Raw genomic sequence first — 27,705 nt, 5'->3', positions numbered from 1 at the left:
ATGTGAGCCTTGGGGGACATGTTCAAGATGGGAGCTGTGGAGGGTTCTGAGCAGAGGGTGGGGCCATGATGCAGGTATTCAGGTGCCCTCTGGTGGCTGTGGGGAGAACAGCGAGGTGAGGGTGGGAACTGAGGACCAGGGCAGAGCTGGCTACTGCACCTGTCCAGGTGAGAGATGACAGGGCCAGACCCTGGAGATGGCAGTTGAGGGTGGGGAGAAATGGGTATATGCTCATAGAGTAGAGGTAAGAGATATAACTGACGGATTAGCGTGAGATGAAATATGTCTCCAAGTGACTTCACTGAAAAGGATTCACTGATTGTACAAATGTTTCTTGAGCACCTACTATGTGCCCGGCACGATTCTGATTTGAGCTCACAGTTCATGAGCAGAGCAATAAAAATCCCCTCCCTTGAGGAGCGGACCTATCATAGCAGGGAAAACCAAGAAGTAAAATAAGTTTCCTGTAGGCAGGAGGTGGAGCAGTTCTATGCAGAACCGTGCACATCAGGGCCAGCCCAGCCCGGAGCAGCACAGGGGCTGCACCTGCGGGTGGGTGGACTGGGCAGCATTTGGGATGCATGTCAAAGTAGGAGCTGCTCGGGTTTGCTTGATGGATTACCTATTTAGATGGAAATGACAGAACGGGTGCCCGGTGTGCATGTGAGCTTGAAGGAGCACCTGCAGAAATACCCTCTTATTGTGGTGTTCATCATTTCCCCTCTGAGGTTGAGTTCCTGAGTGGAAGACAGGATCTGGAGCTCATGATTAATAGGGGTGAGGGAAGCGAAGACCAGGTCCCAGGTACAGCCCAAGCTTGGCCTGATCACCAGGGCTGGGAACACTCTAGAACAGACATTGCCGATTTTGTTCCCATGTATCAGTAATGGCTACCTCTGGCAGTGGGGGACACCTCCCAAGGGTACAATGGTTCCCAAAAGCTCAGGGAAGATCTCCAGAGGTCACAGCTGCTAGCAATGAGCCTCCGCGGTCAGCAGCTGTGGAGTGAGCGCCTCTCGGCAGCAGGGGATCCAGGCAGAACCCCAAGAGCAGCTCCAACATCCCCGGCCCCCAACGCAAAGGGTCACAGGAGCACCAAACATTAGTGCCAATCACAGTGCGGATGTCTGACACCAGAGCCTGTTCTCAGTTCTCCCGGGATGAAAATCAGGCCAACTTGGCACTGGGACTCCCCTGACACAGCTGAGATCCTTTCCGGATTCATTAGCTGCCAGAGACTCAGCCCTTCACTTCCCAGATTTGCCTGGGAATTGCCAAAAGGGGGCCATGAGGAGGAGACGCTGCCCTCAAAGAGGTCAGGGTGACTTGATTTTCCCTGGTGCTAAAAGAAAGCACTGCTGCCACCCCCATCTTCAAGAAAATCAAGACCCAGAGAGGTTAAATCACTTGCCCAAGGTCACACAGCCAGAAAGTGGAAAAGCCAGAACTCATCAGGCTCTGGGGTCCGTGTGCTTCAAAGCCACACTCAACTGCCTTAGACCCTGTGAAACCTTCAAAACCCAGAGACCCCGTGTGCACCCTGGAGGGGAGAGGAAGAAGGAAGGGCTGACAGAACAGGACAGAAGGCACGGGTGAGGGAGGTCACATGGACACGTGGAGAGTGCAGAGCATTCATTCATTCATGCTCTGACGCAGGCCTGCTCTGTCCAGCATGTCCTGGCCCCGCCTTGGAGCTCAAGGTCCCTGGGCCCCACAGATGCCCAGCTAGCCAAGGAGAAGAAAAGTGAAGGGCTTTGTAAGAGAGGGGGGGCCGGCAACAGTGGAGAACCACCCAGGAGGGGGACGGTGCTCCCGCCTGGCTTGAGAGATGGAAGGTCTTCCTCCAGGTAGCTTTGAAGGGAGCACGGAACTGGGGGAGTCCTCCTGGGGTCATGGCAGTGGGGCACCTAGAAACACCAGCATCTGTACAGCCCCGCGGCCCGGCTCTAACCCACTCTGCCTCTGAATGCAGACAGCGAGCAGCGCCAGCTCCGAGCTTTATGGAAAAAAATTGTGCAAACATTCGCTGAGCATCTGCCCTGTGCTTAGTGTTGTATTGGGCATTGGGAACATGGGAGTGACAGAGGGTGACGCCCCTGTCCTTGTCTACTTTCCTCTAGTCATTGCATTAGTGTATTTTCATAATAACTTACCGGAGGTTGGGGAGCTTTATAAAGAAAAGAGGTTTGTGTAGCTCACAGTGCTGGAGGTTCAAGGCGCTGTGCTGCCATTGGCTCTGTTCTAATGAGGACCTCAGAATGCACAGTGTCACAGCCTCAGGAACACATGTGACGGGGAAAGAGCAAATCAAGAGACAGGAAATCAAGGAGAGGGACCAGCCTTTTTTTTTTTTTTTTAAGTAACAACCCTCTGGAGAGAACTAACCAGTCTCCCTCCCTCCCCCTCCTGACACACTGGATTACCTTACTCCCTTCCAGGGGCAGTGCCCCAATCACCTCTCACTAGCCCCACATCTTAGAGATCCCACCACCTCCTAATACTGTCACTCTGGGGGCTTCCGACAAATGAACCCTTGAGGGACAAATGACATCCATTGCCTAAGTCACACACTACACTAACCAACAAATGGTTTCTCTCATAACAAGTTCCATGCAGGGAGAGGAAGACTCAGAAGGAGACAATCAAGGAAGGCTTCCCTGAGGAGGTGACTGTTTAGCTAGACTCTTAACTATGACTACGAATCCAGTTCTGTCGCTGATCAGAGGCTTCTTATGGGGACAAAATGGGACAGTTGACCTGACCAAATGTCTCATAAGTGGATAGCCTGATGGTCGAGACAACTTTAGAGAGAGGCAACCAGAGTTGGAGTCTTGCATGCGGGTCATTTCCCTGGTGTCCCTCCCCTGTCCTTCCCTATTCTCCCTGTGGTGGAGGAGGTGACTTTTGAAAACTACATTTCCCAGGCTCCTATGCGCACTGGCTCCCTTCTCTGTTCAGCCAATGAGAAGCTGCGGTGGGAGTCTGGGGGCGGAGCCGGAGAGGAGCCGGGGGATTTCTCCCGCAGTCTCTGCTCCAGGCCGTGACCTCGTCTGGGTGGCTTTCCTGCTGGGTGGCTCCAGCTTCCGGACTCTAGTGACACCGCTCTAGTGACCCCGTCCCCTCCCTTTCCTCTGCTATCCTGGGTGGTGACAGCTCTTGCTATTGTCTGAATGGCCTCACCGTCCCGGGTTCTCTTTCAGCCTCTCCCCCTCCGAGGATCCATCTCTCGTGGCCTCGGTTCCCCTCACGGCCTGTGGGGACACGCCGGCCTCTGCCCCTTGGCCTTTCCTCCCTGCCCTTCCCTTGGTGTCCCCGACGCCACACGGCTGTGGGAAGGCCCACTCTCTGAGCTCGTGCCCGGACCTTCACGACGGCCTCCACGACGGCCGGGGAGGGAGCGCCAGGTCGGCGCCGCTCGGGACGGGAACCGAGGCCACCCGTGAGGTTCCGTCACACGACTGGGACGCGGAGCCGCGAGGCCCTTCCTGCAGGCGCATGGCGTGGCCGGGCCCGGCCTGGGCCCTGATGGCTGCGGAGGCTGGAGGCCCAGGCTGAATGAGCCTCCCTTGCGGGATGGACGCAGGTGCCCGCAGCCACAATGCCGCTGATTGAAGGCCCGTCCGCGGCCGCCACCTGCCAGAACAATCCTCGGGCTCTGGCTCGGCTCGGCCCTGAGGGGAGGGGCCCGGCCTCCCCGGGGGAGCGCTGGCCGGGAACAGCTGCTCGCGCTCAGCCGGGATCGATTTCCCTTCAAGTGGCCCATTCTCACTCACAAAGGGCTCGGTGACCCAGGTGGCTGTCCCTGCCCCCTCCCCTCCAAGCAGAGGATGTCTCTCCGCTGGAGCTGATTTTTCTATCTTTGAGATTCATTTCTTTGAAAGACCTGGAAAACTCAAAAGATGGACTGAGCCGGCCCCTGGTGTGCTTGCCCGGACTCCCCCAGCGGATGTCTCTGCCTCCCCCGCCCACGCACAGTTATGGCCTCCACTGTGTCCATCCCCCTGTCCCCGCCAGAAAAATTCACTCGATGAAGTCTTGAACCCCAGCATCCCAGAATGTGTCTATATTTAGAGATGGGGCTTTAAAGAGGTACAGCTCCCCCTCTGGACCCCAGGTTCTGTATCACAGACTCCATCAACTGCAGATTAAAAAAAAAAATCTAGAAAGTTCCAAAAAAACAAAACTGGAATATGCTATCAGCTGGGCCCTACACTGAGCCCACGGACATGTAGACACACCGTGCGGTTGGCCATTTCTTAGGTCCCCAGTCCCCTCCAGCCCTCAGTTGAGCATTGCTCAGGCCCCCGTCTGGAGGGAGTTCTGTCTGTAGCCTGCAATTGTGAGTCTGTAGTGAACGTGCTCACACACGCTGCTTGTCTTGTTCCCTAGACAATAGAGTATAATGACTATTTTCATCGCACCTCCATTGTGTTAGGTATACTATAAATTATCTAGAGATGATTTACAGGAGGAGATGTGTAGGTTTTTTTGCAAACTCTACATGATTCCCCATCCAGGACTTGAGCACCCATGGATTTTGGTATCCCAGGGGTGCCTTGGAACCAATTCCCTGTAGATACCAACAGAGGCCTGTAATCAATTTAAATGAGGTCCTTAGGGTGGCCCTGAGCCAATCCAACTGGGGTCTTCACAAGAAGAGGAGATTAGGCAGAGATACACGCTGGGCAGAGACCTGGTGAAGACACAGAGAGAGGCAGCTGTCTGCGAACCCGGGAGAGGCCTCAGGAGGAACCCCGCGGCTGACATCTTGATTTCAAACTTCTCCAGAACCAGGAGGCGTCCATGTAAAGCAGTGCAGCCTGCGGCCCCTCATCCTGCAGCCCCTCATCCTGCAGCCGAGCAGACTCTTGCACCTGCCAGTGGTGGTCTCCCAGGCCTCAGGGGGAGTGGTCATTTCTGAAGACCTGGACTCCTGCCGGGGTCTCCTCATCACTGTGTGGGCAGAGTCCCCTGGGAAGCAGCTCCCTCACAAGGCGCAGTGAAGAGGATCCAGAGAAGCGGCCAGGCTAAGAGGACCTGCAGGGGGCTGGGGGCCGCCCTGGCCTGCAGCTGGAGACTCCCCAAGCCACGAGGCCACACTGAGGGCGATGTGCTCATCTGTTAGGTCTGTCACCATGAGGCACAGCTGTCCCTCAGTACCTGTGGGAGGGATGGTCCCAGGACACCAAAGTCCACAGGCGCTCAAGTCCCTTATATAAAACCGTGTGGAGTTCACACAGCGCCTATGTGTCCTCCCATGGACTTAAGTCACCTTCGGTCAGCTTCTCATACCCAAGACCGTATCTCAGACCATATCTCGGACTCAGTGGCTTAAACAACTTCACTTCTCATAACTATGGAGCCTCCGAGTCTGAAGTCAGGGTGTCAGCAGGTGGCTCCTCCCCCGGCTTGCTGACTGCCGTCTTCTCCCATGTCTTCCCTGGACCCGCCCTCTGCAAACATCAGGGTCCTGATCACCTGTTCTTATGAGGATCCCGTTCTACTGGATGAGGGCCCACCTTAAGGACCTCATTTTAACCCAGTGGCCTCTTTAAAGACCTTACCTCCCAATGCAGTCACATTCTGGGATTGGGACTTCAGCACGTGAGTTTGGGAGGGACACAATTCAGCTCCGATCAGAGGGACACCCAGCCCCCAGCCACGGGAGAGAAACACAGCCACTGCCTGCCACCTGCCTGGGAGGAACGGGGGGCATAAGTACCCCTGGGCTCGCTCTCTTCTGCCCTCCTGCTTCCTGTGGCCAGACTTTGCTGGGAGCTGGAGGACAGGGGAGTCTGGGGGGCTTGGAGGGCGGGGGTGCTGTGGTCCTAGGCAGTGTGTGGTTAGCCCCACACGCAAAGTTTCACGCATTGGAAGCTTGGTTCCCAGTGTGGCTGTGGGAGAAGGAGGAACCTTAAGAGGTGATGGCTGGTGGGAGGTCCTTGGGTCATGGCGAGGGCTGCCCTTGGGACCGAGGGAAGGGAATACTGGTCTCCTGGAGAGCAAGATATTATAGTCTGAAGATGACCCCCAGGTTTCCCCACCTACTTTCTGCCTTCTTATATAATCTCTTCCTTCTGCACCGGTTCCCATATTGTGATCTGCCATGAGGTCATCACCAGAGGCCACAGCAATGAGGCACTTGATCTTGGACTTCCATGTTCCAAAATTCTGAGCTAAGTAAACCTTTTTTCTTGATAAAGTATCAAGCCTCAGGTACTTCATTATACTACCAAAAAATGGAATCTTACACAGGGGTCAGGCTTCTGGAGCCCAGAGCAGAATCAGCAGTACAGAGATTGGATCTGGGGTGGGGTGGGTGGGGGACAAACAGAGAATTCCAACTCACCTCCCAGCCTCCTAGTTTCACCTTTGACTCTTCACTGGACAATTCTTAGAAGCCTCTGTGCCCCCTGTCTCCTCCTACTAGGGTGGAGCCTTGATGAGAACAGGGATCTCTCTCTCTGTCTCACCAGCAGCAGTGTTCCCAGAGCCCAGAACCATGCCTGGTGCAGAGCAGGTGCTCAACAAACACACATGGGAGCAGCAGATGTTCTCTGTCCGCCAGGCCTTTGCCTGTGCCATCCCCGCTGCCTGGAACCCTTTCCTCTCCACCCACAGTCTCCTGTCTGTCCATCCAGACTGTTAGCTAGCTGTTGCTTCTCCCAGAAGTTTGTCCTCACACTCTTGATATGGGCTCTCACCGGGCCCATATCCGCCCGCCGCACACCCATCACACTCTGTTCTAATTGCCTCTTCGCCGTGTCTCTGCCTGGCTCATCTGTGAATTTGGAGAGCTCACGGTCCTGTCTGCCTTGCAAGGAAAACAGCCGCAGGCATTTCTCAAGCTCTCACTTTGAACCACAGCTTTAAGCACTTGGAATATATTCGCTCACTGCATCCTCAAAACACCAATGTCACCGTCACCTACCGCCTGTTTGAGAAATAAGGAACCCGAGGCTCAGAGACAGTAAATAACTTGCCCGATGTAACACAGCGCCAAGATGGAAACTCAGGCTATCCGGCCCGTCTTTCTGTGCTCCCAGGCAGCACACGTTTATCATTCTAATTCCACAAGCAGCCACATCACATTACAGTACACAGTGAAGCCATTTTAATGTCTGAACATCATGACGTCGGCACTAAGTGTGCTCTTCCAGTTGGGGCACGGGATAGTTCAATTACTAGCCAAAGGTCACACAGCAGAGCTGGGATTTGAACCCAGGAGACCCGGATGCAGAGTTGTCTGAGCCTTTGAGACTCTGGAGTGTGTGTGCAGAGGTACAGCCAAGTGATAAAGGGTTTGGGTAACCAAATTAACCCACCTCCCCAGGGGCTCACGCGGTACTTAGCAGGAAGGAGCCCATGGGAAGTTGGTGGCAGGCAGTGCTGGCACCTGTGCCCCATTGAGTTATTAGCTGGCAGCCTAATGCCCAGCCCCCCAGCCCCCTCTCCCCCACTCAGCCTCGCCGCTGTCCAGCCTCTGAGGCCTCCCCGCCTCTTCCCTCCCCGCAGTCCCTGCCTGGGATCCTCAGAGCAAACACCTCCATTTTGTGCAGGGTGTCCCTAGCTGTCGGCACAAAATGCCTCAGCCAGCCACGGAAGATAAATTTCCCCCATGACGACCTTTTCCACGCGCCGCTGGATTGATTTCAGAAATCCATCCCCAGCCCACGGGCCCAGCCTGGGCCCGCTGCAGGCGCTGATCGCTGCAAATTTATGCCCTGGCCAGAAATTGGATTCCTGTAAGTCGAGGGAAGTGTCTGAAAAAGCTCAGCCTGCCTCATTTTTACCTCTGACAAACTTGAGGCGAGAGATTAAACCCCGGCCAGTGTCTTCCAGCTGCAGAGACCTCGTGGGGGGGGGGGTGGCGGAGAAATGACCCCGCCGCGGGCATTTTTTTCTTCCATTTCCTGCCTTTGGTTGGGCTTCCCAGGGCTGAGCAATAAAAAGCCGTCAGACCTTGAGGGCTGTGTGGTTGAAGGGAATTCCCGTTTCTGACCGGCTCAGGGTAGAAAGGTGACCTGTTCTGTGCACCCAAAGACAGGCTTCTGGGTCCCTGTGGCAGATAAGGAGCTGGTCAGAAGGATGGGAAATAAAGCCACTAATTTAAGCCGGGGACAGGGGGGACACACCTGCAATCCCAGCTACCGGGGAGGCTGAGGCAGGAGGATCACAAGTTCCAGGCCAGCCTGAGCCATTTAGCAAGACCCTGTCTCCAGACAAAGAAGAAGGGCAGGGGGTGCAGCCTAGTGGACCCCTGGGTTCAATCCACTCCTTTATCTGCATCACCAGCCACCCCCTGCCCCAGCTCCTGAGCCCAATTCAGCCCCGGTGACTTGGTCTGGTGCTTATTAAGCGTCCTGGGGCTGTGACAGGGAGAACTCAGAGAGTCTGCAGAGGATTCCAGAACCTTCACTCCCACCCCCTGTCAGAGCCCGGAAAGCCAGGGAAGGAGAGACAGAAATCAGTGACAAGTGCAGGAGGAAGAAACCGAGTCTTTCTGGAAGTTCTCTCGGCGGCCTTGAAAAATGAGCTGTCTGATGCAAATGTGCTGCTTGTCTTTGGTTCCAAAGCCCCTAAATATTAAAGAAATGAATCCTTGATGTCTACAAAGAAAGGATCAAAAGCGAATCTTTCTGAAAGGAGAAGAGCTTTTATGTCCCTGTGAACTTTTCTAGATCTCGCCTCTGGCAGGGATGCCCACGGAACATGGGGTGCAGCAGGATGCAGAGCTAAATGACGGCGATTCACGGATTCATTCATTGGGGAAATCTCTCTGCATTCTGGGCACTGGGCTTCCGGCTGGGGGAATGGCTGGGGGACATGGGGACCTAGTTTTTGCCCCCCTTTTCTTTTCTATGAATGGAACTGAGGACCTCATGCATGCTAAGTGCCTGCTCTACCACTGAGTCACACCCCCAGTCCAGTTCCTGACCTTAAAAGCTATTGGGGAGCCGGGCGCCACGGTGCCTGCCCCCCCCCCCCCAGCTACTCTGGAGGCTGAGGCAGGAGGAATGAACATTGAAGGCCAGTCTGGGCAACTTAGTGAGACTCTGTCTCAAGATAAATAAAAAGGGCTGGGGGTGTAGCTCCGCAGTAAGGCATCCCTGAGTTCAATCCTTGGTACCACTTTTAAGAAGCCATTAGAGATTGGGGCTGGGGTGTGGTTCAGTGGTAGCGCTTGTCTAGACCACGTGAGGCCCTGGGCTTAATCAGCACTGAACGAAACAAAACAAAACGTGTAGAGCATTCTACAAAACTCCTGACCAGTAGTCCTCAAAGCTGTCAAGGTCATGAAAAATAAGACTGAGAAACTGTCACCGACCGCAGGAGACTAAGGCGATACCATAACTCAAAACAGCATGGTATCCTGGATTGGATTCCAGACCAGAAAAAGGAGATGAGTGGGAAAATTCAAATGGAGTCTGCATTTAGTTAGTAGTAATGCTGCCGTCTCGGTTGTGAGGGATGTGCTGAGGTTATGTAAGATTGCCACCACAAGGGGTGGGCACGCGGGCGCTCCTGGCACCTTGTGTAATTTTCTTGTACATCTAAAGTTATTCGAAATAAAAAGTTTATTAGCCAAAAAAGAAAGAAAGGAAAAATCAGCAGAGGATCTGCAACAATTCAGGAACTGTGCCGGTTCAAAAGCTCCAAAGACCAGGTGCATCCTGTGTGCCAGGCACTGTCCCCGCTGATGTATACTAATTCATGTCACCTTTACAGCACTCTGGGAGGCCCAACCTCCCAGGATCTGGACTTCGAGATGAGGCTGTGGTTTAGACACTGTTCTAGAGTGTCTGCTCAGGGTTCCTGTGCTGTATGCTTGGACCCCAGTGTTGAGGAGGTGGAGCCTTTAAGAGGAGGAGCTTAGCAGGAGGTAATTAGGTTCTGGGGGCATCACCTCCAGAAGAGACTGAGGCAGACCCCAGTTGGTTCCTGAGAGATTGAGTTGTCTAAGAATAGCAAGCCTGGCCCCTGAGTCCCTCTTGCCTTCCTTCTGGGGGCGGGGGGGATCTCACAGTTCACATGCACACCCACCATGGGGATGCCATCTGCCAGGAGCCCCCCCACCTTGGCCATGCTTAGAACTGTGAGACAGGCTGGGTGCGGTGGCACCCGCCTATAATCCCAGCGGAGGCTGGGGCAGGAGGATCGTGAGTTCAAAGCCAGCCTCAGCAACAGAGAGGCGCTAAGCAACTCAGTGAGACCCTGTCTCTAAATAAAATACAGAATAGGGCTGGGGAGGTGGCTCTGTGGCTGAGTGCCCTGAGTTCAGTCCCCAGTACCCACCATCTCCCCAAACAAAAAAGAACTGCGAGAGAAATACCTCTCTTTTCTTTATGAAGAACCTAGCCTGAGGTGTTTTTTATGGCAGCAGAAAATGGACTGATACGGATAAGGAATCAGAAGCTAAAGAAGCCACAGAGAGGGGCTGGGAAGGTCGCTCAGCAGTAGAGCATGTGCTTGGCATGCGTAAGGTCCTGTGTTCAGTCCTCACCCCTCCCAAAAAGTCACAGGGAGGTTAAACCTGTTGTTCAGGGTCGCACAGAAAGGAGCAGATCAAAATTTGGACCCAAGCAGCCTGTTCTGTTGGACTCTTTAACAGCCGCCTATAAATTCACAGATATTTATTGAGCAACTACTATCCCCCTTCAGGTGCTAGAGAAACTGAACTCTTACAGGCCTCTCGAGGGTTTTAATTCAGGAAATTAGTTATATAGACGGTGGAGGAAATAAGAAACTAAACCAAGGATGGAAAAGAAAATCAGAATGGCAATAACAAAGGAGAACGTCGGTACCTCTAGGAAGAAAGAAGAGGTCAAATACACAGAGCCCAACATTGGGACTACGGTGAGACTTGAAGACCCAGCAGAGAGGCAGCCACAGTCAGAGCGCAGGAGGCACAGGAAGCAGAAAATACACAGGCTTCTCCTTTGTCCCACCCTCCTGCCCTCCACGAGCACCTCCCATTGGCTGATCTTTCCTGGAAGGCAGAGAGCACGGGAGTGTGGGTAATGTAGTTTCCAGCCTTGTAGGATAGGGGTGGGAAAAGGAAAGAGCAGGTGGTAGATGGGCAGCCCTCCTCCTATGTCCTGTGCTGGACACTTTTTTTTCTATAGCAGCAGATAGAGCAAGAGAAAATTCCGCCATCAAGCAGCTTGCACTTACTTGAGTGTGTGCGTGCATGTGTGTGCATGTGCGTGCATGTGTGTGCATGTGGGTGGCTAGAAGGGAACAGTTTTTTATTTCCATTTTACAAATGACAGAAGTCAAGTGATCCTCTTGGGAACCTACAAAGAGGAAGGAGCAGATCCAGGACTTGAACATTCATCATGGCTCAATCTTGTGGAGTTCTTATGAGGATTCGTGAGAAATTGGCTGCAAAGCATTTAGAACAGGACATAGCTCAGGGAAGGTGTGCAATAAATGGTAGCTGTTATTTATTGTTGTTGTCGTTGCCACCACTGTTGTGATGCTAAAGGAGATTTTCACATCGCATAGTCACAGTACTCTGTGTATGTTGGGGGCAGCAGCATTTTAGGGGAGAGCTGTTTTAGACCCTTGCCTATTGCTGTAACAAAATACCTGAGGCTGGATAATGTATGAAGAAGAGAGGCTCATTGAGCTCACAGGTCTAGAGGCTAGAAGTGCAAGATCGAGTCAGTGTGTTGGCTTGGCCTCTGGTGAGAGCCTCGTGTTGAGGCATCACAGAGTGGAAGAGGATCACCGTGGTGAGACAGGAAGTCCCAGCCACTCAGGGGTTAGGCTGCTATTTTTATAACAACCCATTCTCATGGGAACTAACTCAGTCCACGAGGCATGATGGCCTCAATGACCCGGTACCTCCCCCAGGCCCCACATTTAAAGGTTCCACCACCTCCCACCAGCACCAGACCAGGGACCAAGCTTCCACCCCCACAGGCGACACTTTCCCATCATACCCAGGCTGCTGCAGGGCCCAGCCCAAGTCTAGGAGCTCCTGCCTGCTGAGGCCTGAGCAGGTTCCTCCATGATGGGGGAGAGGCAGGTGTCCTGGACAGTACAGCACGGACAGGACATGCTGTCTGGGGACAGGAGCGGGGAGGCCATGGGGCAGGACCAGCATCTGAGCTTTGTACTGGCAGCGCTGAGGGCCGCAGGGGGGTCTGAGATGGGGGAGACACATCAAAAGGCAGTTCTGGGGCTGGGGCGGGGGCTCAGTGGTGGGGCGCTTGCCTAGCATGCATGACCCAAAAGATGGAGTCATTCTCATTTCCCCTGTGTTCCTTCCACCTCCCACCCTCCTTCCGCAAACCTCTGGCCTCTGCCTTCATATCCACCACGCGTCTGTCTCGATACGTTCACTCATACAAGTCCTCGTCATTGTTCAACCCTTTGACGAGGGGAGGGCGGAGGACAGCACGTTCAGAAGACCTGGGGTGATGAAGAGCTTGGGGGAGCCGGGCACTGTAATCCCAGCTGCCCAGGAGGCTGAAGCAGAAGGATTGCAACTTTGAGGCCGCTTGGGCATTTCATGAGACCCTGTCTCAAAATAAAATCAAAAGGACTGGGGATGCCGCTCAGTGGTAGAGCGCCCTTGGTTCAGGCCCTAATATTATGGAAAAGCAAAGTGTGAGGGTTTGCTGAAGAACTGAAAGGAGGCCTGGGGGTCCTGGTGAGTGTCTGTTTCCTCCCAGAAGGGTCTCCCCAGAAGAGGGGCACTTGACTGCTGGGTGCAGGTGGATTGTGCACTTCCTCAAAGCAAGCTTGTTTGATGACTGATGGTGTCAGGATTTGCAGTCCTAATGCAGATCTCTTAAGTTGTCTTATAGACCGGGCCACACACTGGGCCACACGCACACCGGTGGCTTGTCTTTGTCAATTCTCTGACTCTCTCTCCACCCTGCCCCCTCTCTGCAGTGCTGGGGGTGGAACCCAGGGTCTTGCTCGTACTGGACAAGTGCTCTACCACTGGGCCACACCAGCCCCAGCCCTGCCTTTATAAACTCTTGAACAGGGCGACCGTCTGTGTGCTGAGGACTCCAGGCGGGAGAGTCAGGCAAACGCAGAGTTGTGTCTCTTTCCATTTTCCCCCAGAAAACCTATTTCATTTATTTTATTTTTCATTTATATGATGCCACAGCCTTGAAGCATCTTTGAATATAAGGAGTGGCCTCAACTGGGGCTGGTGGCCGGGGAGCATGTTAGAGTCTTCTACTTGCGTGGCTTGGAGGGTGTATTGTCCAAGTTCTTTTTTTTTTAAATATATTTTTAGTTGCTGATGGACCTTTATTTTATTTATTTGTATGTGGTGCTGAGAATCGAACCCAGTGCCTCACCCAGGCTAGGCGAGCGCTCTGCCCCTGAGCCCCAGCCCAGCCTGTGTCCAGGTTCTCTAGGGGACAGAACCAACACGATGCACATATAGTTATGAAAGAGACTTCACTAGATCCGCTCACCCGAGCCGAGGCTGGCTGGTCCCTCGGTGGCCACCGCAGGCTGGAGGGTCAGAGGAACCCGCTGCTCTGTCCAAGGAGCTCAGAACAAGAGAGGCCACTGAGGCAGCCCTGTCCAGAGCTGAAGGCCTGGGAGGCCCCTGGAGAGGCACAGGTGTGAGCCCACATTCACAGAGGCTGGAGTCGGGTGTTCACCGACTGTAACAGGCCAGAAAGGAGATGGCCCCAGTTCAAGAGGAGCACAGCCAGCTCCTTCCTCCTCTTTCCCTCTGGGCCAGCTGAGTGAACTGCGCCACCCACATTCAGGGCGGGTCACTCAGTTCACTGACCCGAATGCCAATGGCCTCTGACACCTCCTTCCCAGACACGTCCAGAGTGGGCTTTTAGTATTTTCCTAGGCAGCTCTCGATCCAGCCAAGGTGACAATCAAGATTAGCCATCGCAGTCTGGGGCTGTGGCTCCGTGGTGGAGGCTTGCCCAGCACGTGGGAGGCCCTGGGTTCCATCCTCAGCACCACCTAAAAAGAATTCAGTAAAATAAAGGCATCTGTCTGTCCCCAACTAAAAAAAAAAAAAAAAAACAACCAATTATAAAAAAGATTGGCCATCGCAGAGGGTTAGTGCGGTTGTCTTGTGCTGCTGCCCTGGAGGCCTCTCAAGATGGGTTAATTAGGATAAGTGAATGAACGAACAAATGGCTGGGCGAGTGTGTGTGGGTGTGCAAATAGATGAATGCATGAATCAATGAAGTCGTGCACGCACAGGTCCCCTGCCCCTGCCACTGCCACCGGGTTCTCGCAGGCAAAGCCCCAGCAGCTCAAGCCCAGGGAGGCGGTGACTCGGGCCGCCAGCCTGGCGCAGGAGAGCTGATATCTTCTTTAAGGCCTGTCAAGCTTATCACTCAGGGGGGATTTGCCCAACACCTTGAGGCTTGACAAGGGCAGCCTGCTATTATCTCAAGCTCTCCAAAGGGATGTGGCCCCGTCACGGCTCAGTCGCAGCAGAGAGGCATGTCCCTGATCATTCATCACGGCCCTCTGCCATCCTGGCAGGCAGGGAGCAGCCAGGGCTGCTGCTGAGCTTGCCTGGCGCCTGTCTGCCGTGCCGCCTCATCTCAGATGGTTCTTCCCTGCGAGGGACGCAGGCCAGTTGGTGGCAGAAGGAGAAATTCATGGTGGATCTGAGAAGATATTTGCTCTCTGTCCTCCGGGTCGCTGGATGTCTAGTCATTCAACAAACATCCGCGGTGCTGGCTTTGGGGACTGAGTGATTAATGATTTGCAAAGCAGACAAAACTCCCCACCCTCATGCCATCTCCTGTCCAGGGACAGAGGCATGACTGGGTCACACTAATGAGGCCTTAGTGGCTATTGTGACTCGGGCTTACAGGAGAATTGGAGGGAGGTGCAGCAAGTGGGGGGAATGACTGTGAAGTCAGACCTGGGTCTGAATCCTGGCCCAAGACTGATGAACTTGACCTCTCTTTACCCTGGTTTCTTCACCCTTAAAGGGGGAAAATGACAGCAACTGCTTCACAAAGTCCTTGTGAGGATTAAATCAGTCCATTCACACAAGGTGCTGGAGGGAACGTCTGGTTCACAGCGAGAGCTATGGCTTAGATACTGTTTGTGCGCCCAAAGGTTCCTGTGTGGGGGCTGGGCCTTCAGTGTGGGAGGTGTTTGGAGAGCGTGGACCTTTAAGAGGGTCTAGTGGGAGGAGCTTAGGTCCGTCGGGGGTCCTGTGGGACCCCAGGCTCTCGCCCTCCTCCTGCACCTGCTGGCAGCAGATGGACCCGCCCCCTCCCCCGCCCCCTCCCCCGCCCCCTCCCCCGCCCCCTCCCCCGCCCCCTCCCCCGCCCCCTCCCCCGCCCCCTCCCCCGCCCCTTCCCCCGCCCCTGCCAGGTTACAGCACTTGTTCTGGGTCCATGGGCTGGACCACCCGGGTTCGGGATGGAGCCGTGTCTCCTCTCTCCCACCCCCTTGATTCCATAAAGTCACTGAAATCAGCCTTTGGAGAGTTCCAAGGATAGCAATAAAAATAATAGCAGTGGCCGGGCAGGGGGGCACACGCCTGGCATCCCAGCGGCTCTGGAGGCTGAGGCAGGAGGATCTTGAGTTCAAAGCCAGCCCCAGCAAAGGCAAGGAGCTAAGCAACTCAGTGAGACACTGTCTCTAAATAAAAAAATTTTAAAAAAGGGCCGGGGATGTGGCTCAGTGGTTAAGCGCTCCTAAGTTCCATCCCTGGTATCTAAATAAATAAATAGCAGAGGGTCTAGGAGTGGAGCTCAGTGATAGAGCACTTGCCTACCAGGCACCAGGCCCCGGGCTTGATCCCCAGCACTGCAAAAAATAATAATAATACTAGTCACAAGCACTTATATAGCACTTCCTATATGATGATGTTTGTTCTAATTGTTTGTGTATTATTAACTCATGGCATCCTCCAGCGGCCTTGTGAGGTAGGGATAACTAACACGTCCATTTCACAGATGAGGGAACTGAGGCACAGAGAGGTTCAACGACTTATCCACACCACACAGCCCAGGAATGGTCAAGCCACGACCCCAGGACCCTGGCTATCTTCCATCATTCAAGTGGGAGTAATAAACATCTAGGGGAACAATGGTTTCTATCGTAAGAATGTTGTCTGGAAAGATTACGGGTGACATCACACAGAATCCTTTTTGGGAGGACCGTGGGAGAAATCCCTGCCTGTTCTCAGTACCAAAAATAGTTGAGCCTTCTCCTGAGCATCTGGTGTACTTTTGTTTCAGGACACTGGGAACCGCAGAAATGACCAGCGTTCTCTTTTCGAGTTGGCTGCTAAGGAGCTTGGAGCCAAATTTATGGCCCGACCATATGCTGATGGGTTGGGTTCTTCAGGGATGAGTTTTTTCTTAGTCTCATTTCTGGCTCTGTCTTATGTCCCCACTTTTGTTTTCCTCCCCTTACTCCCCTGGAAAAAAATAAAAAAAAAAAAAAACAGACTTTAAAAGAATCCTAACAAGAACCATGGGTACCCACCCTGCAGGCCCTGGGCTCCACCCCCTTCCAAGATACATGTTCACTTTGAAGATTTGGGAAAGGAGATAGAGATGATGATAAAAATTCCTGTGAATCCCAATTTTTAAGGACTGCATAATATTCCACCCTGTGGGTGCATCTTAAATTTTTAAATCCTTCCTCCTGTTGTCAGTAATTGGAGGAAACAATTCTAGTCCTCCAGATCCAAAGAAGCACTTTAGTTAGCATCCTCAGAGCCGTCCAGTACCCCTGTGATTTCCATGGGCTGGATTCCTTGCCTTGGATTGGCTGAGTAAAAAGCAAGTACAGAAATCTCAAAGCCTGAGCTGTGGGTTGGCTGAACGGCCCTCCAGGAGTGCCTAATCCCTGCTCTCTCGCATTTAATTGGAGCTATCATGTGGTATTTTACATATCCTTGTAACCCACTTAGATGCTTTTCTGGAACAAGGCAGGATACAAATAAATATATAAGCCCCAAGTCACATCTGCTTCCTGATTAAATTATCCAGTCTCAAACACCATGATATCTTCATTTTATTAAAGCCTTGCTCTCTTCCTGTTGGCTAATCCCTAGCAGCCAATGCTCAGTGAGGGTCTGTCCCCAGGATGCTGGAGTAATCCCTTCACCCTGGCAAACACTTAAATTTTTTTTTTTTTTAGTGCTGGGAATTGAACCTGGGGCCTCATGCAGGAGGGGCGAGCACACTCCCGCTGAGCCACACCCCAGCCCACCGGGGAAGGTTTGGAGCTCAGATACAGACAGCAGAGCTGCAGAGATGATGATCCCCGGCCCAGCCAGCCTTGAGGAAAACTTCCCTGTGTGTCTCCTGCTCAGTTCACCCTGGACCAGGGACGGAGCCTGGTGCTTAATTGGGGCAGCAGCCTCAGTGAAGTATTGGAACAATCCCAGCCAGATGAGACGATTTGAGGAATTGCTACTTGAGTGCGTAGCTTACCCTCTCAGAGCCCATTAGCAGGAATATTAGGCTGGAGGCAGAGCTCGGCAAGAGAGCAGCTGGCTTCTCCTGAGCATTTGCCAACCCGAGGTGAGGCCGGCCGCCCCACTGGAGATTTCTGTACCCAGAGAACTCACGGATTGTCACACCCACCATCATGAGCATCTCCCTCAGGATAGACCACTTTATCCCTCCAGCTATGACCTCTAAGAGTTCATGACTTTGGTTCTAAGCTAGACCCAGTCTAGGAGAAATGGCATTTGGACTTTCAAACACTGAGCCCTCCAGGACATTCCCATGGCTCCTAGGGACATGAACTCGACTGCATATTTGAACTTAAACCTGCCGGGCAAAACCCGGGATCTTAGCATGCTGAGACTTGGCAGCCAAACCCCAGGCATTTAATTATACTGCTGCAGAGAACACTCCTGCGAAGTGCGTCCAACGCAGACAATTATTTTAGGAAAGCCACGGAGGCCTTCTCTTCGTGCCACTTAAATCTCGCTTCTCTTTTACAATTCAATATTTCATATGTTGAGAGAAAATGCCTTGTTTGCTTCAAAGGACATGTTAGGAAATGTAGGAAGGAGATGTTAATTATGTTGAGCTGGGCTGCTTTGTTTCTGCACAAATGAGAATCTTGGGGGGGGGGGTCTGACTTAATTGCTTGGGGATTGGAGCCAGGGGAGGGTGTGCAGGGACGCTTGGGCTCCTGTTCATTGTTTTGCTTTGTGTTGTCTTTAAAGAATTGGATTTGTCTTGAAAAGAGATGAAACTAATGCTGCATTCTTCTAGAACAAAGGGAAAGCCTTGCTGGGGTCATCCTTCTTGTCTTGGGCTTCGGAGGGGAGGACTGGGTACAGACGCAGTCAGCCCTCTCTATCCCTGGGTTCTCCCTCCGCCAATTCAATCATCCGCAGATTGAAAATATTGGAGAGCAACTGCTCTGCACCGGACATGCACAGACTTTTCCTTCTTATTGTCCCCTAAACAGTACCGTGTAACAACTATTTCAAAGCATTTATGTTGTATTAGGTATTATAAGTCATCTAGAGAGGATTGAAAGTTTACAGGAGGATGTGCAGAGCTTCTGTGTAAATACTGTGACCTTTAAAATGAGGGACTTGAGAATCCTCAGCTCTTGGTATCTGCGGGGGTCCTGGAACCATCCCTCGAAGATCCCCAGGGATGACTAGGCGGAGATCCCGGGAGGAACCAGTGGGGACGCAGGGAAGGGAGGGAGGAGATGAGGGAGATGCACGCAGAGCCAGTTAATGAGCAGGTCGCACCCCGGGCCACTGGAGCACAGTGCCTGTGACTCTCCCGGGAGACTTCATAGGACCTCGAAGTTCTCCCAAGGAAGAGGCACGAGGATTGAATTATCACTAGCACCTCTGAGTCATTGTTGACAATGCTGGGGGGAGGCCCTGCCTGCCTGTCCAGTGCAAAGGCCGAATGCACCCTGACCACCAAAGGAGGCCCTTGTCAGTGAGGAAAACTGGGCACTTCCACACTGAGCCAGTGTAGATTTCACCCAGCTCAGACCTGGCGCAAGGAAGGCTGGGAAGAAGAGTTACCCCAATGGAGGGCATGTGGTCACCTAAAGAAGGGGTTCCCAGCCGGGAATGTTGGCACACATCTGTAATCCCAGAGGCTCAGGAGGCTGAGGCAGGAGGATCACAAATTCAAAGCCAGCCTCTGCAAAAGCAAGGCACTAAGCAACTCAGTGAGACCCTGTCTCTAAATCAAATACAAAATAGGGCTGGAGATGGGGCTCAGTGGCCGAGTACCCCTGAGTTCAATCCCTAGTACCCCAGCAAAAAAGAAGGGGTCTCCTAATTTCAGCAGAGCATATGTAAGACACAAATAATGACTCATTACAATCGTTTTGGATGGTGTTTATGAATGGTTTGTTTTCCTTATAAATTAGTGGAGGAGTCAAGCTCATCTGTACAATTATATCATTAGCTCACATTCCAATAAGCTTTTTTTAAAAAAGGCTTTATTGAGCGGGGGAGGACAAGGTGGGGCAATCGTGGAGTCTCAGCGATTATTCCTGACTCCCAGGAGGGTTTATCTCAGCTGCAGCTCGTGGGACGGCCTCAGCTGGGAGATCAGGAACTCGGTGGAAATGATCCATTTTTGTGGTGCTTTGTTTCTCTGTAAAACATTTGCAGTTTTATCAGAATTCTCTTGCGCTCATAAGAATGCATTCCAGAGAGGACCGGAATTTTCTATTTGCCATCTCTATGGCCACTACTTATCATCGCTTGCCTGGATACATGCAGTTACCTCAGCTGAGCCTCCCTCCTTTGTATCCCCCGACCCCAGCAACAGCTGGAGGTCACTGTGAGCACCCAAGTCAGGGCGCACCCCTCCTTGACTCAGAACCCTCCATGGCTCCCGCATCATCCAGAGAAGCCAAAATCCTCGCCGTAGGCTGCGCTGCGCTGTCCCCAGCCCTCCTCTCCTGGACGACCCCCGAGGACCCCCTTGCTCACTCAGGGTCCTGCCTCAGGTCCTGCCTCGGGCCTTCCTCCTTACTCTCCCCTGTGCCTGGAACACCCCTCCCTACACAGCCCTGTGCTCCTCCCTCTCCTCCTTCAGGTCTTAACTCCAAGGACACCCAACGTGGCAACCTGGGGCCTCCCCCTGCGTCTCCCGTCCATCATCCTTGGATCCCTCCTCTCTCTGATACTCATCATTTAAAAATAGTTGATGTTTACTTATTTATGTCCATCCCCCCCTTTAATAAAAGCACCCAGCTCAGCTCCTGTGTGTGTGCACGAGCGCACGTGTTTTGTTCACTGCTGCGTGTGTCTTCGGCATCTGAGGTAGAGATGTCACAGTAGGAACATGCTGATGATTTGTTAAACAAATGAGATCACTGTACCCTATTAAAAAGAAAGGGTCTTGCTTGGGACCAAATCCACTATGTCTGAGGATGTTCCGGGGACCTGACTGGGGGTCTCAGCTCCATCCAGGGAGCTCAGCTGACCCTTGGTGTCTGCTGCACCTTGTGGGTCCACTGAATTGACCAAACACAGATTGAAAATATTTTTAAAAAATTATTTAAAATTTTAAAAATTTAAAAAATTTAAAAATTGGCTCAGTGGTAGAGCACTTGACCAGCGTGCATGAGGCCCTGGGTTCAAGCCCCAGCACCACATAAAAAAACCATATAAACAAAATAAAGGTACTGTGTCCATCTACAACTAAAAATATTTTAAAATATATTATTTATGTCCTGAGCATGCACAGACATTTTTCTTGCCATTGTTCCCTAGACAATACCATATAACAACTATGTACATAGCCTTTGCATTATACTCGGTGTTATAAGGCATCTGGAGATGATTGGAAGTCCACAGGGGGATGTTCTAGGTTCTATTCTATACTCCACCAGTTTCTACAGGCACATCTGCAGGGCATCCCGGAACAAGTCTTCACAGATACCAAGAGGAGACTGTACTCACTGACTTTTAACAGTGTTCCTTAGGCCCCTTCAGATATTATTCAGGATTTGGGGGTGTCCAAAATGTCCCTTTCTCTCTCCCCTTCTTCTAGCTTCCACAATCCTGAAATTCATTTCAAATGTTTGTTCCTGGGGATGCTTCCTCTCAGACCCCAACCCTGAGGAAGAAAGACCCCTTGCTACTCCTTGCTACTCATTTCTTCAAAACATTCTCTTCATCACACGGGATTCTAGAAGCATCATGAGGATTCCACGTCTAGTGTCTGTCCTCGCTGCTGGCTCTGTGGGCGACGATAGGTGCTCCCTCCTCCCCTCTCCTCCTTGCTCCTTTCCCAGACCCTACGCCTGGCACAGAAGAAGTCTTACTAGATATTTCCTAATAAGTTTGGAAATTTTGGCTTGAGTTCCCTGATAGACCTTAGCACGGCCAAGGCTCTGATAAACCTTACAATAAAAACTTATTTCGCCCAGCAATGCATGAAATTAACCTCAGAGCGCCCTTTCCCGGTGCACCTGGTAAGATTGCCAGTTCCAAGGAGCATGGTTTGGAAAACAGTCATAATTGATCTCCAACATAAAACGGATCCTTCATTTAAGAGACAGCTGAAGGTGATGTCTTTTATCCAAGAAGCTGAAATGTCTCTGTGAGCATTTTATCTCATTTTGGCTATTATTTTGCCTGGATTTCCCCAGGTGCAGTGGGGTGGGACAGCAAGATTCATGTGTCTGGAGCCCACGCGTCACCAAGGGCTGGGGAAGCAGAGAGGGAGGCCCACACTTGGGGGTTATCACTAGCAGATCTATGTTCTAATGGAGGTTATGGAGGTGGCGTGTGTGTGAGGGAATGCATTCCTGGCTGGGGGAAGAGCTCAAATTCCACAATTCCTTGCTTTGTTCCTTAATCCTGCCCTACGTGGGTCTTGTCATCTATAAGTGGGGCTCCTTGAGGAATGACTGCGGTCACACTACAGCCCACACTCAATACACGGTCCAGCCCATTCCGGGCATCCAGCAAAGGGCATCTGTCATTTCCAGGGGTCCCCCTTTCTCTCCCAGCAAGATCTAGGGGGGTCCCCCATTGGGCTCCAGCTCTGACCTCAACCTCTGATAGACTCTCTTCCAGAGTCCGGAAGAGGGCTGGCAACTGTACACCTCGGCCCAGGCCCCTGACGGCAAATGCATCTGCACAGCTGTGATCCCGGCTCAGAGCACCTGCTCCCGGGATGGTCGGAGCCGGGAGCTGCGGCAGCTGATGGAGAAGGTAGGAAACTCCAGGTGCCACTGGGGAAGACGGTGGTGCTGGGGGCCGAATCCAGGACCTCACACACGCCAGGCAAATGCTTTACCACCAAGCCACATCCCTAGTCCCGATGGATATTTTAATTCAACATCTGCTACCGCTTCCTGGGGAGAGAAGCCAAGAGCCTGTAGTCAGGGAGAGGAAAATCCCAGGGGCAGGATCGGAGTCTTGTCCGTGAGCCCAGGCCCCCCACTGCGCCCGCCCCGTACAGCCTTTAGTGCACCTGCTGATGGCGTTCTGGGCCTCTCGGGGACCTCCCCCCACTCCTAGAAGAAATCTCCTGTGAAGATTTCTTCTCCCTCTGATCGTGGTTGATGTTAAGAGGTCCCATCAATCCACCCCCGAGGTATTTCAGTGCCCTTTGGAGACTGATGGCCATTACCCACCTGAACTGCCCATGGGTCACTTGATGCCAGTGATGCAAGGGACCAGGGCTCTCCCAATGCTCCTTCGGTAGAGGAAGCTGAGGCTTGGCAGAGAGCCCTGTCGGCACCAGGGTGTCCTCCACCTGTTGCTCTTCCTACCCCGACACCGGTCTGCCTTCCCCACCTGTTTGAGACGTCCATGTGGTGCCCTCTGATTGTTGATAATGGCTGAATGTCTGTGGCCTCCAGGGGGCTGGTGGGCTGCTGAGTTTCTGAGAACTTCCAGGGGCCCTGTGAGCGGTCACACAGGACAGTCTGCATTCCACCAAGGGACCAGTGGTGTCTGAGTTTACCTTAGCCGGTGGGGTTCAGTTTGGCCGTGGGGTTCAGTTTAAGAAGGTGGAATTTACTTTAGGCAGGTGGGGTTCACTTCAGCCAGGTGGAGGGGGGAGCTGGAGGACCCTCAGGCCAGGTCAGGAGAGGCCAAGGCAAGGGAATTTAAATTTAATCATCCAGCCAAAAGTTTTTATTTAGCATCTACTTTGGGGCCAGAACTGGGCACTGGGGATTTAGTTAGCTGAGGACAAGCTAGACACTGACTCTACCTCTAAGGATCCCATCTGAGGAGGCAGATGTATAAGAATGTTCCAGATAGCTGGGAAGAAAATCCCTGGGCAAGGGGAGTGTGAGCAAGCCAAGAAGGTCAGGGGGACTGCAGGGAAGTGATGCTGAAGTTCACACCTGAGGGATGAGCAGGAGCCAGTCTTGGGAAGATGAGGGGAACAGTGGTGGGATCAGCATGTGCAAAGGCCCTGAGGTGGGGAGGAACTTAGAGCCTCTGAACACGGGAGGTTAAAATGGAATCATCCAGGAGAGGAAGCAGGTAAGGGAGCAGGACCAGCCTTCGCAGGATCTGTAGGGGAGGAAGTTCACCTGATTTCTTTTTGGAAAGCTCTCTCTGGCCGCTCTGGGGTGAACTTATGCCACGGGGTAAGGGTGGAAGCAGGAGAACAGGGAGCAGGTGGGAGGTGATGGGAGCCAGGGGATGAGGGGGGACAAGGAGTGGACATGCTATCGGGAGGTTGCTAGGAAGATGGGGGGAGAAGGTTGGTTGGGTGTTTGTGTGGCCTCTGGCCCTGCCAGGTCTTTTCTGTGACGTCTCTCGGTTACCGGGTGGGAGGAATTTTGGCCTCCAGAATTGTCCCCACTCCTAGGTCCAGAATGTGTCGCAGTCCATGGAGGTCCTTGAGTTACGGACGTTCCGCGACCTGCAGTACGTCCGCAGCATGGAGACCCTCATGCGCAGCCTGGACGCGAGGCTCCGGGCAGCCGATGGGTCCGTCTCGGCCAAGAGCTTCCAGGTGGGTCCTTCGGGGCTCAGGCCAGATATGGAGGGAGCGATGGCGATTGGTCTCAGTGGATCCAAGGACAAGGTCATGTCTGGGAAGAAACAAGGGCTGGCTGGGCTCTGGGGTCCAGTATGGGTCAAACGTCAAGGGCCAGGGTACACCAAAGACAACGGGTCTGTGGTGAGGACTGGCGACCCTTCTACCTTGGCGGCAGGAGCTGAAGGACAGGATGACAGAGCTACTGCCCCTGAGCTCGGTCCTGGAGCAGTATAAAGCGGACACGCGGACCATCGTGCGCCTGCGCGAGGAGGTGCGGAATCTCTCCGGCAGCCTGGCGGCCATCCAGGAGGAGATGGGCGCCTACGGGTACGAGGACCTTCAGCAGCGCGTGATGGCTCTGGAGGCCCGGCTCCATGCCTGCGCCCAGAAACTGGGTACGCCTTGACCATTGACCTTGACCCCTGACCTCCATGCCCCCCACCCCAATGCCACCTGTGCTCCGAATCTGGGCACTTTTCAACCTCTGACTTCTAAACCTCCACATTTGATTTCTCTATCCAAGGCCAAACCTGGGCCCAGAAACTGGAAATGATCTTGAATGATCTTGACCCTTGACTTCCCACCCTGCACCCCCAATCGTGCTCTACACTGGGACCAGATTCCTGCCCCTTCTCGCCTCCCTGGTCCTTGCCCTTCCCAGTCTGAGCCTTGCCCTCCTCCCTTGGGCTCTTCCCATCCCTACCTCATTCCCTCTGTTCCTGTCCCCAGGCTGCGGGAAGTTGACAGGTGTCAGTAACCCCATCACGGTCCGGGCTATGGGGTCCCGCTTTGGCTCGTGGATGACTGACACGATGGCTCCCAGTGCCGATAGCCGGGTGAGTGACAGTGCCCAACTCAGGGACCAGCTTCTGGGAGGGACATGGTCCGTGACTGCCCACCGGTACCCAGGGACTCCACACCAATGACTCTTGTAACCAAAGTGTCCTAAGGGATCCTCAGCAGCTTTAGACCTTCCCTTGACTGTCTAGTGACAAGCAAGTGACCAAGGACCCTCTAGCCCTGAAAATCTAAGATGGTGTCAATGTTACTAGGTGATATAATGTTATGGAGCCGCTATTGTATAGGTGTCATTGACCAAAATGTCATATGTAGCATAAGACTGTATGGCTACAGTGACCCATGCCTTTCCTGCTCAATGACATTTGGACTTCCAGTGGCCTCCTTGGTCATGACTGCCCATCACTTTGACCCACAGGAACCAGGAACAAACTGCCCAGGGACTATCCTGCACAGTGACCTTCCTAGTGACTGATATAGGTCATTGAACGGCCACTGAGTATCAGAGACTACAGGTAGTAATAAGCCTGTGATCACTGGTCCCCCAGGGATCATGATGGTTCAACCAATTGGTTGGCTTGGATCGCGTTCCCCTCCTGCCATTTCTCAGCTAGGGAATCTTAGGCAGCATTTTTAATGTCTGACTCTGATTTCCTTATCTTCAAAATTATCATGATAATTTCAGAATTAAAGTTCTTAAGATTCTTAGCTCAACACTAAGGGCACTCACAAGTACTAGTTAATATGACAGCAAGGACGATGAAGACAATGTTGGCGATGAGGAAGACATGCCTAGTTATCTTATTACGGGGGTTACCTATGGGCAATGAATTCAAGGGACCCCAAGTGACCACTAGCCACCAGTGTCCAGTGATCAGTGAAGTCCCCAGGGAGTGCAATTTCCCCTATTCCTTTGGGATCAAGCACCACCCACCTAGTGTCTATTACTCATAGTCACTGGGTCGTGAGTGGTCAGTAGAAAGCCCATGACCGAGTAATGACCATGTAGGTGGCATTGGTCTTTGATGACCATCGTTGAGTCCTGAATGGTTGCTGGGACCCTTGGGTCATTGACGCTGGTCCCTCCAGTGACCAGAGGCTACTCTCATAGGTCTGGTACATGGACGGCTATTACAAGGGCCGGCGGGTGCTGGAGTTCCGCACTCTGGGCGATTTCATCAAAGGCCAGAACTTTATCCAGCACCTGCTGCCCCAGCCATGGGCGGGCACGGGCCACGTGGTGTACAATGGCTCCCTGTTCTATAACAAGTACCAGAGCAACGTGGTGGTCAAGTACCACTTCCGCTCGCGCTCCGTGCTGGTGCAGAGGAGTCTCCCTGGGGCTGGCTACAACAACACCTTCCCCTACTCCTGGGGTGGCTTCTCCGACATGGACTTCATGGTGGACGAGAGCGGGCTCTGGGCCGTGTATACCACCAACCAGAATGCGGGCAACATTGTGGTCAGCCGGCTGGACCCACACACCCTGGAGGTCATGCGGTCCTGGGACACTGGCTACCCCAAGCGCAGTGCTGGGGAGGCCTTCATGATCTGTGGCGTGCTCTATGTGACCAACTCCCACCTGGCCGGGGCCAAGGTCTACTTCGCCTACTTCACCAACACGTCCAGTTATGAGTACACGGACGTCCCCTTCCACAACCAGTACTCCCACATCTCCATGCTGGATTACAACCCCCGGGAGCGGGCCCTGTACACCTGGAACAATGGCCACCAGGTGCTCTACAATGTCACTCTCTTCCATGTCATCAGCACCGCTGGGGATCCCTAGGTGCCTCCGAGGCTCAGGCTGCCCCACGTGGGCTGCTGGGGCCCTTCCCACTCTGCCTGTGTCCCTTCAACTTTCTGTCTCTGTGGTGCCCTCTCCCCACCTTTCTGCACACCCAGCTTTCATTCTCTGCCCTGAATTCCTATCAATGCCTCTTCTCCATTTTCTCTTCTCCTTTATTGATCTCTGCTTTTGATACTCCACTTCTTGGTCTTTCTGCCTTTTATTGATGTCCCTCCGTCTCTTTCTTTTCATTGATCTGACCCTCCAGTTCTCTTTCTGTCTCTCTTTCTCCCCCTCCCCTCCTGCTCTTTGCCCCTCTCCTGCTCTTCATCCTCACTCCCAACCCCCAGCCCCTGGAGTTGAGTGCATGGATCTTTTTTTTTTAATTTACACTTTTTTCTTTCTGGGTTGCTGGAATAAACGGGACCTTTGACATTTGACGCTTCGGTTGCTCTGTGTGTCCATTGGTGGCCGAGTTGGAGGTGAAGCCTGAGCCTGGAGCCCCATCCCCACTGAGCCCCTGTCCCATTCAACCAGGGGCAAGCAAGACCAGCCTGGAGCCCCCCTTCGCCAGGGTGAGCCCTTTGGGGGAGACGAATGAGGAGATCTGATCCAAGGTGTTTCAATCAAAAGCAATTCATTTAAAAGCAATTTGATCAAAACATCTGAGAATCCTCTAACAAGGATGGAAATTGGCCTCAAACAAATATTCCCTGTCGCTGGCTTTTCACTCATTGATCCATCCAGTGCTTCGCTGAGCTGTCTGGCAATGTTTTAATGGGTTTTAAACAATTTGGCTACTTTTAAGAATCTGGGTATCAGAGGTTAGGGCCCTGCCAAATTTATCCCCTTCTCTTTCAGCTTTGTAACTTGAAAAATCATTTCTAAACAAGTCACCCCAGGTGGGCTGCTCTGGTGGTCTGGCCGTCAGTGGAACCCAGCACACTCCATGCCTGGAGCCTGTGTGCAGGAAGGGGCTGGGCCAGGGTGCTTCCTAACATGGGGACCAAACTCGTGGAGGAGACGGCCAGGCAGGCAGGAGGAATTAGAGGAGGGAGGAAAGAGGTGCAGGGTCAGGAAGAGGCTGGCAAAGTAAGAGGCCAGATGCTCTGGAGCCTTAGAAACCTAGCTAAAGGTAGGGCTGAGGGGCTGGAGGTGTCACAGAAGGGG

At 53.0% G+C, this 27,705-nt stretch overlaps 1 protein-coding gene across 4 annotated transcripts in view; it reads left to right on the top strand.

Moving 5' to 3' along the window:
• The window catches only part of OLFM2 (olfactomedin 2), a 60,385-nt gene extending 33,434 nt beyond the window's left edge, over window positions 1-26,951 (top strand). For 2 of the 4 annotated variants that reach the window (XM_081288355.1, XM_081288353.1), the window contains exons 2-6: window positions 22,019-22,156; window positions 23,775-23,921; window positions 24,124-24,343; window positions 24,678-24,784; window positions 25,858-26,951. In XM_081288355.1, coding sequence (XP_081144481.1) covers window positions 22,019-22,156; window positions 23,775-23,921; window positions 24,124-24,343; window positions 24,678-24,784; window positions 25,858-26,535 — 1,290 coding nt within the window. In that variant the 3' untranslated portion in view covers window positions 26,536-26,951. Of the gene's footprint in view, window positions 1-22,006; window positions 22,157-23,774; window positions 23,922-24,123; window positions 24,344-24,677; window positions 24,785-25,857 lie in introns of all 4 variants that reach the window. The other 2 variants (XM_081288354.1, XM_081288352.1) reach the window with 1 other exon arrangement.
• The last annotated feature ends 754 nt before the right edge of the window (window positions 26,952-27,705 follow it).

This window comes from Spermophilus citellus, assembly GCF_964194105.1.
Source record: "Spermophilus citellus genome assembly, chromosome: 3".
Lineage (NCBI taxonomy): Eukaryota > Metazoa > Chordata > Mammalia > Rodentia > Sciuridae > Spermophilus > Spermophilus citellus.
This window is presented reverse-complemented; position numbering and strand designations above follow the sequence as displayed.